The sequence below is a fragment of the Pseudochaenichthys georgianus genome, chromosome 19 (assembly GCF_902827115.2).
Source record: "Pseudochaenichthys georgianus chromosome 19, fPseGeo1.2, whole genome shotgun sequence".
In the NCBI taxonomy this organism is placed as follows: domain Eukaryota; kingdom Metazoa; phylum Chordata; class Actinopteri; order Perciformes; family Channichthyidae; genus Pseudochaenichthys; species Pseudochaenichthys georgianus.
The window spans coordinates 2,425,778-2,440,299 of record NC_047521.1 but is presented as its reverse complement, the minus strand read 5'-3'; the positions used below and the strand labels follow the sequence as shown (position 1 = coordinate 2,440,299).

Here is a 14,522-nt window from a genome sequence, read left to right as displayed (position 1 = left end):
TAGAAATTATTTATCTAATATATCATATTCCAATCACTTGTATATAGACTCTTATTGCACTATTTCACAATTTTTTCTGTGCATCTGTTTTATTGCGTAGCACTGTTGGAGGAGCCTGTGACCTAAGGGGGGGGGGGGGGGGGAGGACACGTTCGATTCCTGTTTTGAATAGTGTGCCGTCGATGGGTTTCATTCCATTTCAAAGTCCTTTTGGACGCTCTGTGTAAACGTCACGCATCCAATCACAGAGGTTGAGGACTGATCACGGGGTTTGTCAAGCTAAGCACATGGTGTAGTCCCAACGATAGCTGAGGATTCTGGGTAGTGTAGTGTCTTCGGCCATCCTAAAACTCCGAAAAAATCTTTGTTTCTCCGAATCGAAGGGGGAAAATACAAAAGCTTTCTACACAATTCAAACCAATCAATGTTGTGTAATTAACAAGGATAATCTGGTGTTTTTTAGTCGATGAGTAGTGCAGATATCACTGTAAAATCAATCGACAGTAAGGGGAATACTTACTTCCGGGTGTACAATTCTCCGTTATCCAATGGGAATGGACGCTCGTAATACAATACAGGGGACATGATCATTATCTTTCAAATAACGTTAACTGAAGGGAACAATCTATTTGACACAGCTGAAGCTCTGGCCTTCCTTAAAAACTAACTAATTTAATAAAAATCACAGTTGCATTACACACAATGCAGTGTTTTTTGAGAACACAAATTCGTAACTAATGTAATTTTAACATTCTGACGAAAAATAAAAATTATTATGAATACAAATAAAATAAAAGAAGCCTCCCGTGAGTTACTACAACCTATAAAGTAGATTTTAAACACGTTGTATAGAATAAAAGCTCACTGCGGGACGTTGTAGAAATGCGTGTGTGCACCACGACAAAGGACCCTCATTCACTTTACATTGGGGTTGTTTGCGTGGTGCCGACACGCAAATGTAACAAAGTTCGTGACTGCACCACGCAATGTGGTGTTAAGGAGTCGTGGTGGAGTCACGCATTCTGGTGAGATCAGGTTGTTTAGTTTTCTGCACGCCTCGACGTAAGAGAGACAAGCGACGCCACCTCTTAGCTCCGAAGCTCTTGCCTCTGGACCGACAATTTTTTGGAGCTGGAAGTGAACCCGATTCCGGAGCTAAGAGCCGGCGCCGCTGCGGTGTGAACAGGAAAAACCGGCGCTTTTCAGGCTCCAGCTTCGAGCTGGAGCTGAAAAAGCGCTGGTGTGAAAGCCGCATCAGAGGGGCGTGGGGAGGGGCTCCTTATTTTCATCTAAAGTAACAGACAGAGAATCAGCACTTTGGAAACAGGGCTGAAATAGAGGGGATTATGGGTAATGCTGCAATGATCTGTTTGGAGCCAAACACTTCAGGGACATGTTTTGAATATATTTCTGAGACCTAACATATTGATGAACAACAGTATAATAGGGGACCTTTAAGCAACTTAGCTGCTGCATGTTAACATAATGTTACCCACACCGTAAGCAAACCAGGATATTTGTTCTAATGAAATACAAAGAAAAACGATGGATATATATTGCATATTTTCTTACTGAAAACAGAGAGCCTTGGATCGGCAGGAAATCCTCCCGAGCGGAAAATATGCAAAATAACCATCTCCAAGGAAATGGAGGCTTGTTGTCGCACACGCGACAGGACAGTGTGGAATTACATGGTATATTATTTTCAATTACTTTTAGACGAATGAAATTGACTTGGTATGAACAAGGACAATTAAGGTCAAGATTAATTTCAAAAGATAAGAAGGATTCAATAACTCAACAATCTATCAAATAAAATAGATTAAAACATGTAACAATTGCAAGGAGCAACTGTTGAGTCTTTCCATGTAATAACACTTTAACTCATTTATTACACGGTCTTTGTTTCCTTTAAGATGTTGCATTAATACACATCTGATAAACCTTATAATGGTTCATCAAGCAGTACACACAAGTAAAACTATTTATGTATAATATATTACAAACCGTTGTGTACAACAGTAAAACACTGCTTGATGCAACCATTTTAACAATATAATAATATATAATAATATATCACACATGCTTTTTATACTTTCAATGCATTTTCTCCTGATAATACTGTACGTCTACTTCAGAATGTAGGACCCTTTCCTTGTAATGGAGTATTTTGACATGATGTATTGCTTCTTTGACTAAAGAAAATGATCTGAGTACTTCCTCCTCCTCTGACCGTAACCCAGTATCATATGCTGGGCCTTTAGGCCTAATGAGCACGTTTACTTTTGGTACTTTAAGTATAACTTGATGCCAATAGGCTACTTTTGGATTTTTTACTTAAATAATAATTGTGATTCAGGACCTTTAGTTGCGATAGAGCATTTTTTACCCTTTGGTATTGCTACTTTTACTTAAGTAAAACCATCTTAGTCATTATTCCACCTCTGTCCCCAAGTCCCCCACTTTTCATTACCAAGTGATTGAAAGTGATTTTCTTACCACTTTGTTTTGTTCATATAAATAATACTGATGTGTTTTCATAGCAGGAGACTGTGGAAAACTCCGTCCTATCTGTGAGACTTCTTTAGATTGTTGATGGTTACATATATAGGCTGACATGGCGCCAGCTGGCGGCAGCAGAGGGGCTGAGGAGTGATCAGTCTCTGCCGGACAGGAGCCTGACGCCGGCCGGATCAATGCGCTGCAATCATTGTCTCAGTCCAAATATTAGCCGTTTGCTCTCTTCTTTCATGTCTTCAAGGCTGCTAATACCCCTGTTTGCTCTCGGAGTCCACTTTATCTAAATTACAGCCATTAGAAAGTTGGCAGTTAGCGGCGCGCGCTTTAAAGACGAATCAGATCATCGAACTATTGAGGTCCATTGAGATGTATCAGTGAGCAGCTCTGGACTTCCTCCCAACACTGAAGCAGCGTGACTTGTGACCGTATGAAGTCGTAAAAAAGCAACATGTGTTGTGTCCGTGGTGTAACAGTGGAACACACGAGTTATCAGTCATTGTTTAACACCCTGCGGAAACGTGTGTGAGGGGTAAACATGCACTAAGTGAGCCATTAAAGCGATGTGCATGTGGAGCCATTATCATGATCACCTGATAGGTGCATTTCACAGGAAAGCTCCAAACATCCAAATAGTGAGTTAATCACTGTCCTCAGGATGCGGATTGCAGTCATTCTGTACTACATGGTTAGAGATAACGCTAACTGTGTGATTAGTCAAAGCACGCACATCAGGATGCGCGCAACCAGGGCCGTGTGTGAGCGTTGGGGGGTTTGGGGGGGGAGTTTACTGCAGGGTTCATTCTGGATGTTTTACAGGATCCTGTATTATTGGAATGATTGTAATCCTGTATACATTGGATTAGCTACAGGCCAACAATCTATACATACAGCATTTAGTGCTTTATTCACAATTTGATTTGCTCCATTCATTTAGTGATGAAAGACTCACACATTTAAAGTACCATTATTGGTCAGAAATAGAAAGTATTAACTGAACACCTGTCATAATGTAATACACATGTAATAAAATAGTTATTTAGTTTAGTTTGAAACAATATGATATTTAGAGGTCACATTAAATAAATGGACAAAGTGTGAAATATAATGGCCTGTGTTTGGCTTAATGTTACTGAAGGCAGCATGCAGGAAGGCAGCATGCAGGAAGGCAGCATGTAGGAAGGCATCAGCACACTCACTTTAAAAAGAGCCTCCAGGTGAACTGTTAGCTAGCATGTCTGTGAAGAGTGTCAGATTTGGTTTAGCAGAGAAGTTGGAGAAGATTTTGACCAACAACTTAACTTAACAATAAATGGGCAAAACAGCAGGTCATCAGTAACCTCCTCATGACCTCTCCTCATCCAACAATTAAAACCAACTCATTAATAATCAGAACAAATATGTAACAATCTGACAGAGGGCACTTCAGGTGCAATGGGTTACTTCTGTGCTACTTTGGTAAGATTTTAAATGCAGACATTTTAATTTTTTTGTGCTATTTTTCGAGCTTTTACATAATTTCGTACTTGTCTTTTTTATTTCCGATCAATTGAAAGAAAAACATGTTTAAATATTGGACTTGTTTTCCATTGAAGACACGAGTCCTGCTTTCCAGAGTCTCTGATCGCAATAACCACGAGCCGTTGTGGCTGTTCCGCGTCCAGTCGTGGGGTGAGATGTGGGCTTTGGTGTCGCAGTGAATAACGACTTGGCTTTAAAAAACAAAAGCTATTTGTTAAGTCATCGTTATAGCATTATATCACTCAGTCCATCTGGCTAACGCATGATAGGCTGCCGCTAGTGAACTGATTCTCCTGAAGTGCAGCTATCTCTTCTCTCAGGTCATCTGATCACTATAGGCTCCATTGGAGGCGCGAGTGAGCCAATCAGAAACGCCCGCTGGCCACCTGCAGGAAGTTGGCCGTCCTCTTATCTGCTCCCTTCTCCGCCTGCAGCCAGATAACAGCCCCAGCAGTTGGACCAAGCACCAGCGAGACACCACCGCAACCTGATGGACACCAACACACTCTAACGGTCTCCTCCTGCATGGAAGACTCTCTGCTACGCGTTTCAGTGGACTGAAGTGTGCACTGTGCGTCAAAGTGGATGTTAGCAGGATATAAAGAAGTTGTTCTGAGAAAGAGGAAGGCTTTAGGGAGAAAAGAGGGACGCAGCTTTCCTTTAACTCGGGTCCAGCGCGCAGCACCATGAGCGTCCCGCTTTACGCACCGACTCCCATCCAGCCGGCCCACCCGACACCCTTCTACATCGAAGACATCCTGGGGAGGACTGCCTCCACCACCTCCCCATCTTCCTCCTCATCCTCCTGCTCCACTCCGATCATGCCTACACCGACCCTCCCGTCGCCCAACTCCTCCTTCACCAGTCTCATCTCGCCGTACAGGACCCCGATCTATGAACCGACCCCGATCCACCCGGCGCTGTCTCACCACGCCGCCGCTGCGTTCACCTACGCATCCGCCGGGGCTTTCGCTGGCTCCATGTACCCGTTCCACCACCACCACCACCACCACCACCAGCAGCACCACCGCTCCATGGGGGAGTACGCACAGGCGCTGCTGAGGCACGACCCTCTCGGTGAGTTGTGCGTAAAGCGTGCGTAAAAGTCATAGATTATATTTTGGGCATTCATACTATTTCTTATGTGTACACGTTAATCACTTATGTACAACTGTGTCTGTATGACATACAGCCTGTGCACTCTAAATGGAATGCCATTTACAGAACCACCCACAGAGATCATGTTTGTGTTGTGGCAAAGCTCGTCAGTTCCACTGTTGGCCTAATGACACATCAGTCCGTGCGTCTGTTACCAGACTGCATACAAACCCTCACTTTTCATTAGTCATCCTTGCATTTCTATTATTTTAATATTGTAAAGAAACCAAACTTGATTTCAGCAATAGTTTCACCCTTTGCTTTAAAACGTTTCTGTCTTGCAAGCCTCGTTTCAGAGTCAACGAAACCGTTTTGCATATATCCCACGCTAGGTCAAGCATGCGTATCGGCTGTAGACGGTTACAGGCAGCGCACACAAACACATTGCAGGGGGAGACTTCAGCTCTTCTTGGAACCAGCAGAGCTCTGCACGAGGCCTTCTGCCTGGCCACGTACATATGAGTCACTTTGTTATTGTGACAGACATATTTGGGGCCACAATAGCAGCAGCAGGCTTATCCATTCCGTCTGCTGCTGGTGGTGATAGGGGGGGGGGGGGGGGCATGGCAACCGTGACTCTTTTTCCTGACTGCCATTGTTCTGAAACATCAGAGGAGCGAATCAGCCGGTGACTAAAACATGGGCTCTCAATCACTTGTTATTTCACTGCTTTGTGTGTGTTGGTGTGTGTGTGTGTGTGTGTGTGTGTGTGTGTGTGTGTGTGTGTGTGTGTGTGTGTGTGTGTGTGTGTGTTTTCAAGTACTTGTGAGCACCAAATGTCCCCTAAAAAGTAGGACAATTCATTTCAATGCATATGTTTTTTATTATAGCCCAATTACATAAACATGTTGTTTATGCCACATTTAAATAAATCATATATATCGGGTTTAACCCTACAATAGTTATGTTTCATATACTTACATATATTTTCCTGTACAGGCAAAGCAAGGACATTTTATTTATAAATCACTGTCATAACCTTACAATCATTAGTATATATTACAAGTGAAACACGTTTGTTATGAGAACATTTAAAAACAGTTATATATTAAAGCCAATAGAATACAAATTAAAACAAGCTAACATAGAAAAAGAGAGGTCTAAAATAAAAGAATAAAAGTTACAGTGCAGTTCAAGATTGTTTTGACTGGAAGGCAAAACGCATCAGGTGGTAGTGGGATCAGGGGATTCAGGTGGTGTATTCATTGGAAGTTCATACATGATATACAGTGGTGGGAAGTAACAAAGTACATTTACTAAAGTACTAGTAGTATTTTGACATATTTGTACTTCGCTTGATTATTTTCATTTAATGCTACTTTAATCTTCCAATCCACCTCCTTTATTTAGCCCTCACAGTTAGTTACTCTATAAAACACACGATGTGCTGATATAATGTAGTAGTCAGTAGAAAAAGTAAAGTCCCTTACATGTACATTTACTTGTGATACTTGAATTACATGTACCTGATACTTTATTGTTCTGAAGTTGGCCATTGTGCAGAATAGGTTTTACTTTTTGTACTTTAGGTAATTTTAAGTAACATTTTGAGATCAGGACTTTGACTTGTTTTAACATTGATAGCAACACGTTAGGATTTGAACCCATTGAACAGATTTATTTTTCTCTTTTTTAACTCAAGTCGATGGTCCTGAACAAAGGTGGAAAAAGTACTCTGATCTTGTACTTAGGTAAAAGTACCAGAGTGTAGGAATACTCTGTTACAGTAAAAGTCCTGCATTCAAAATGTTACTCAAGTAAAAGTATAAAAGTATTAGCATCTAAATATAGTTAAAGTACTAAAAGTAAAAGTAGTGATTATGCAGATTGGTCCATTTCAGAATAATATCTATGATGTGTTTTATAATGATTGATCATGAAAGTGTTCTCAAAGCTGGTGAAGGTGCAGCTAGTCTGAAGTACTTTGTAGACTGCAGGGCAGCTGGTGGATTTACTCCAGGTGGAACTCAAGTCGGATTTATGTTAAGATTTACCTCTGAATTGGACTGGAATATAAGTAGCACATGTAAATACCAAAGTAAAGTACAAGCACCTCCAAACTGTCCGTAGGCCTACTAGAGCAAAAGTACTCGGGTGCCCCCCCCCCCCACCCCCCCGCAGACAGTGACAGGCGGACCGTCTGCCTTTGTGTGGCTCTTCCGCTCCTAACGGAAGCTGCTCGGTGTGCGAGTAAATCTGCCCCGGAGCTGTTGGATGTTTCCTGGCTCGGCCCGGCCAGCCGCTTCCTCGGGAGCCCGCTGCACGCTGCTGATTATTTTATCGACATCCTCAATACAGACATATTCAGGAAACACTCGGCCTCTGATAGCCCGGGATCCGTTTTTCACATATTGTTCACTTCCGCTGCAGGGCCGCGAGGAAGTGGTGACTTTCTTTATGGTTGGCGGCGGCGAGGGGGGGGGGGGGGGGGGGGGGGGGGGGGGGGGCATGGAACAGAATGGATGTTAAAAAGGTCTCATTTAGAAAATATGTAATTGTGCTTTTAAGGAGAAAGGGGCTCGTGTTAAATAAAAAACAAAGTTTGACCTCATATTGCCTGAAACACTTTCAACAGGGATTTGTCAGTTCTATAAATCCACTCAGCACGCGATGCGTTTTGAGACTACCCTGATACCAGATTCAATCAGATATAATATTTTAAATAAAATGTAAACTAAAATAACACAAACGTCTATGACACCGTTTCCTCCTTTTCAGACCTGTGTTTATTCACTTGTGTTTTGGGGGAATTATTCAACGTTTTATTATCTTCTTTACATGTTTTGAATGCATTAACAATTATATTCCAGCAAATCAAAAATATAATAGCCTATATTAATTTTTTGAGCACTTTAAGTTTGCACTTTAATTTAAACGACTTTGTTATACCTAATATATACGATACCATCAATTAGGATAATAATATGTTGTGTTAAGTATCTGATTTAAATTAACCAAAGATAAGATAAAAAAGGGAAAGCAATATTTGCCTCTGATAAAGTGGAAAAGGCCTGTAATTATAACATGTCATGAAATAAAAGTAAGGTGAAGTACAAGTAGCCTATCTCATGTGTGCGTATTTGAATGAACCTTAATGTCCACCACTGGCCCTGCAATATCATTTACATGTTCGTATCTTTAAATAGGCTATATACCTTTCGTATACGGAAACAGTAAGCGTTTTTTCAGCCACACATAATTCATTAAGACGATTCCTCCTGTTCAGGCTCTATATATTATTTATTACATTTGTGTGTATATATTGTCAATAAATCATTTAAATTCAATTCGTTAGACATTTTGGAAAATCGAGGATCACTTAGGACTTTATTCCAATCAGAACATTAACTAATAAATCAAATGTAAATATATAAAATACATTTAGAATGTTAAACATGAATAGCTTTACTGTAGCCTGCCATAGCATACTGGTTTCATTTGGAGAATTAAACAACATTTAGAGCATATTTCCGGCAGAAAGAAATACAACAAAAAACGATTATACTGCTCATAAAAACATTAAAAACATCGGACTTTCTTAAAAAACTGCAAATATCATCCACTCTCAAGGACTCCAAAGGGGTCCTATATTTGTAATGGTAACTATTCTCAGCTTTATTCAACTGAAACCTCCCTTTCATAATGTCAGTGTGTTCAGAATATATGTTCACCTCATCCTCACCCTGGATAAGGTAACTTCCTCTGAAGGAGCTGCAATAGTTCTGCAGCAGTTTGAACCGCAGCAGCAGATTCACTGTGTCGGGGGAGCAGCCATGAATCTCCCCCCCCAGCAGGAAGCATGCAGCGGATATTTGCCCATAATGTTTACTGTGTCACGAGCTTCCCTAAAGAGGAACACTGCTGCTGTTCCAGAACATTCACTGAGAGACAAACACTCTCCAATCAGGAGAAACAACACGGAGCACTGACCAGAGGCCTGTACGACGAAGCCGGTTCATCATAACCTGGATATGTTTGATGAATTTACCTAATCCAAAAACAAACGCGCTCTCGCTAAACGGTCCTACGACGCTGGTTATCAACTCGTTAACTCAAGCCAGTTTTGCCTAGTTATGTGCGTTCACATGAAAGGGGCGGGGCTAGCAACCTTTGACCAATCACAAACATGGAGAAGCGTACTGACAGCGCAGCGTCATACTTCCTGAATGAAAAATCAACTATAATATTAGACATATGAAGAAATACAACTTTAAACATCCATGACTTAAACACTTTATCCAGGATAAAAGCCACACAGCTGCACCTGCAAGGTGAATACAGCTGGTAATAGAAAAAGTGTTTGAATGCGTACATTAACATATTTATGATATCACTGCCCCGTCTAAGACACGAGTGGATCTGACTTTAATTACATTTGACTCGAGTGTTTCGTCAACTTAATGTGTTGCTTAAAATAATACTTCTGCATACAGTATGTGACACTGTAAGTGTTGCACGGCCAGATACGGCTCAAGAAGCTGACTCAGATAAGGAAATATATGATACATTACGATGTGATATGATGTGATATGAATGATAATGGGACACATCGACGTCTGCACTCAAAGTGCCCCTATGGGGGGCCAGTGCCCCCTAACACTGGTTGGACCCCCCTGTGGCCCCCTTGAAAATGAAAAAAACAGTTTATGATTAAACGATTTCTTGGCTGATGGAATAGGCGAAACTAACGATATTTGTCATTCTAGTTGGACCCATTAGACTGCAGGGGTCTCCAACACGTCGATCGCGAGCTACCGGTATTCACAAGCCCTCAATAAGTAGCTTGCCAAGCAAATCCAAAATGTCAAAAATCCACACAAAAAAAAAGGAAATGTAATTAAAATAATCTACCCTATGCATAAATGAAACCTCAATCATAGCGAACTCTAGCTACGTACCACAACTCTATATCTATCTTTGGATTATTGAAAAGCATATAGCTCTCTTTCATATGAGTGTTGAGATCTGTATCCATAAATTCCTTTTGTGCTCAAAGTGCACCAGATTGATGCTTTTAACTTCAACATTTAAAATAAAATCTTCCCGGGGGTGCATGCCCCCGGACCCCCTTAGAGGATGTGAGTTCCACCCCCAAATAAAACAGGTTCAAATAATTAAATTGCATACATTTTCTTTTAGTAAACCCTGAAAACGGGTCCCACAGACCCAAACAGCACACAAAGGTTAAAGGTAAGCATATAATAATGTTAAAATTGGCTAAATATATACACAGCGAAAAACAAAAAAAATGAGTAAAAGTAAGGCAAGGCAAGTTTATTTATATAGCACTTTTCAACACAAGGCAATTCAAAGTGCTTGTAGCTCACGACTTGTTTTATTTTTTGAAAGTAGCTCTCATCCTAAAAAAGGACCCTGCATTAGAGCGTAAAAACTGTAACTATAAGTAGGCCTATCTGAAATAAATATGTGTAATGAAACAAATACCAATAACTGTATTGCATTGTTTTATTATGAGCAATTACTTCATACTGTCTTTGTCTTTTTCGTCCTGCATTTATTGTGCCCCCCTCAGAAAATAACTGGCCCCTGCCTGGCCCCCCAAGTCAAATTGGTCTAGAACCGCCAGTGCCGCGGACTGCACGTAATGTTACTTTGATCCGGTTACTTATGTTGTGGCAGATATTTAATTAAGCTTTCTTAACACTTATGTTAGAATAGTCAGATTGCTCTGAAGATGGGAAGTGATATTCTATTCATTTTCACGTTGACACAGTCGGTGATTTTGACCTGCCGTCTTTCCTGCAACGGCAGTTTAAACTGTATTTCCTCCGCACACTGAGCTCTGATTGGTCAGCACAGCAGGCAGTGCTTTCACTGAGTTGATCTCTTATCATGGAACCTATCCTGCTCCGGAGCAGGCTAGCCGCTCAGCATAAATTATCTAGCCCGCTAAAAAGTGAACCAGCTTCGTATGACCGGAAATCCCTGAAGTTACCTTGCTATTAAACGAAAATCCTGATTCGTAGTACAGGCCACAGGCCTCAGGCGGGCCCCAGGCGGGCCTCAGGCCTCTGGTGACAGACATCGTGAGGGTAATTATTTTGATCCACTTTATCCATCCCAGATCGGAAATGCTTCGTAACAGCAGTTTACATGGAATTGAACAATACTTTAACATAGCCTACATTTAAAATAAAATTGGAAAGAAAATGTAAATATGAAAAAAGATATGCCTAGGTAAATATATATCGGATTAAAGAAGGGGCAGACCCTAAAATATTTCAGATTGATGCACTTTAATATATTTTCCTGTAAGCAAGGCAAGGTGGGAACAGTTTATTTATCAAGCACAGTTCGACAACATGAGAGTAAAAGTGCTTTACAGAAGAAGAAAAAACATTACAATCACTAATATAGAATACATTAAATAAACTGTAAATGTTAAAAAATATATACATACAGAATAAGTTAGAATACACTGTAATAGACCAATACACTTTATATTATTACAACTACAAGTGTGCAATCTGCCGTTTTCTCTTTCAGTTGGCATCAGTTATATTTGAAAGTTAATAGGCTAATTTAACACATTAACCAATGTAAGCGCATAATAACACTAATAATAATAATAATAATAATAATAATAATAATATTAAGTCTCCAATCTGTTATTTCTTTCATTTCAGGCATATTTGATCGTTTTTATTATTATTTTAATTAAGTGACATAGCAATTATTGAACAATTAAAACGTGGGCTTAATCGTTTTTCTTACTTATAATGTAGCTTATATATCAGTATCAGTCAATTCGCTTGTTCCGTTACGGTGCTGAATTGCTCAGTGACCGTCAGAACCCCGGTATGCTCGCGATGGTGAGGGTAACCGAGTCTCTTCTCCCCGCCCCAGGCAAGCCCCTGATGTGGACCCCCTTCATGCAACGGCCCCTCCACAAGAGGAAGGGGGGGCAGGTCCGTTTCTCCAACGAGCAGACCATCGAGCTGGAGAAGAAGTTCGAGACGCAGAAGTACCTATCCCCCCCCGAGAGGAAGAGGCTGGCCAAGATGCTGCAGCTCAGCGAGAGACAGGTGAGGGGACAGCGGAATAAAGACGGATCGGCCAATAGAAATATATTCCGTTAGCTTGTTACTGAGGTTGTGTTTATGAAAATGTTTTAAATGAGGCACTACAAAATAATGTAGGCCTAATTGGACATTCAATAAATGACCCAAACTTTTAAATGTGCGGTAGGCCTTTACGGGAGTGCATTTAAAATATTTGGAGGACATTTTGGTCGGTTCAGTTTTAATATATTCATATGAATTAAGATTCGTTTATAATATGAATGTGTAATATAAACAAATGAAAAGTATTGTTAAATTATAATTTTTTTAAATCTTGTAAAATACGGTGTCTGCAGATGAAACCCGGCCATTATAGACATGTTCTGCCCACCTGGTGAAGCCCTAAATATATTTATGAAAAAATGGCGCATAAAAAGCACCTCGATGTTAGGTGGATTTGAGCCCTTAGCCTCTATTTGACATTTGTTATAATGCTTAATTGAATCATCCTAAAAACAAACAGATTATTTATTTTTTCTCATTTTGTCCTTCAGGTTAAAACCTGGTTCCAGAATCGAAGAGCGAAGTGGCGGAGACTAAAACAGGTGAGAGGTTTGGACGAATGTCCCCTAAAGGGTTCATCTTTATTATTAGCCTGCGCGACCGACCACACTGTCCTTTATTCACTAACAATATTTCTCTGATCGCATCAGGAAAATCCCCAGGGAGTGAAGAGGGAGGTGGAGGATGAAGGTTCCGCGGGGAGGAGTAAAGGAGACGAGACCTCCGACTCCTGCGGGATCCAGAGCCCGGAGCAGAGACTCACTGCCCCGGCCTCAGAGCTGCAGGCGGCCCGCTGCGGGCGTTCCGTGTCCCCGCAGCGACAGAACCAGCAGGACCAGCAGAGCCAGAACCAGCAGGACCAGAACCAGCAGAACCAGAACCAGCAGCAAAACCAGACGCAGCAGCACTCAGAGCTGGACTCTGATGTGTCAGAGGATACAGACCAGGAGCTGGACATAGAGGACGACGGGTTCACACTGAACCATTGACCTTTGTCACAGTTCCACTGAATCTGGTCCACCAGCTGGGTGATGAAGATCATGAGCTCCTCTTCAGCCTGTCCCTTCATATGCAGGCCCGTTACTGAGGGGGCCTTGCTGGGGCCATGCAGCTACTTTATGAGAAGGGCCCATTTAATGCAGGACAAAATAGAAATAGACTTCAACAGTTTTTATTCAGTTCAAGTCATAGTCCATAACAAATATAAAGCACCATAATTGGTGTTCTCTTAGACCAATGACTCGGTACAGTTTTATCAGATTGGATTATTGGAGATCACATTGAACGCGGACCCTATAACAGTAGTCTTTGCTGCAACGCTATAAATTGTAATATTATGAAATATTCCTTTGCAGGGGGGCCACAGGGGGGTCCAAGCTCAGCCCCCCCCCCTACGGCCCATGGTCTTTTTACTCCAGGTTGACACGGGTTGATATAGCCTGGTGTAATATTTAGGTGTACATCAAACCCCAATAACGTTTCCCCAGCGTTAAGTGCCTTTCACTATGACTGTCATCTCTACTGAACAACGGTCTCTTTGTATATAATAGTACTCGCTGTATTTGTGTTGTTTCTGTGTTGTGGATCACTGTAAATGAACTGTTATCTTCTGTCGTCTGGGTGATACACACTCATAAGTCTATGGGCTGTTGCCTTCAAATGTGATATTCAATTAAATAATCAATGTAGCACATTATGTTCTGTTTTGTCACATTTAATAAACTATTTTTGTGGTAATATAAATGTGTCATCTTTGGATGTAGCTCAGCTGGTTTCTGACCGTGATTTATTATTTTGTATTTGTTGGAATTGCAATTGGTTTAATTATAGACCATATAAGACAGAATAAAATAGTGAAAACAAACAATTCACCTCAAATAAATATGATAATTGAAAAGATAAATAAATAATGAGGCTTTTGAAATACATACCAACATAATCCAGTCAGAGGAGGGAACAATGCAGTCAGTGCACTGCAATGAAGCAAATCCAATACATGGGGTACCATTGGAATGATCAAATGAACTGTAAGGACACATTTGAAAAAGAAACAAAAAAAGGGCCTTTATAAACACCAAGTTAAAGCAGGCTGTTTTATATGTGTAAGCATTTCAGCATCAAAGTTTATCATGCGTTTTAAATAACATTTTTAAAGTGAATCAGTTATCAGTGATATGGAAGGTACTTGCCTAAAAAGTACTTAAATAATCTATAACTGGGATTGGTGGAGTTTGTAATAGA

At 40.9% G+C, this 14,522-nt stretch overlaps 1 protein-coding gene across 1 annotated transcript; it reads left to right on the top strand.

The window, feature by feature from the left end:
- The first annotated feature begins 4,477 nt into the window (after positions 1-4,477).
- Positions 4,478-14,017, top strand: hhex (hematopoietically expressed homeobox). Its single transcript, XM_034108175.2, has 4 exons — positions 4,478-5,115; positions 12,064-12,242; positions 12,773-12,823; positions 12,932-14,017. The coding sequence occupies exons 1-4, from the start codon at positions 4,725-4,727 to the stop codon at positions 13,268-13,270; spliced, it is 960 nt and encodes a 319-aa protein (XP_033964066.1). The 5' UTR covers positions 4,478-4,724; the 3' UTR covers positions 13,271-14,017.
- The last annotated feature ends 505 nt before the right edge of the window (positions 14,018-14,522 follow it).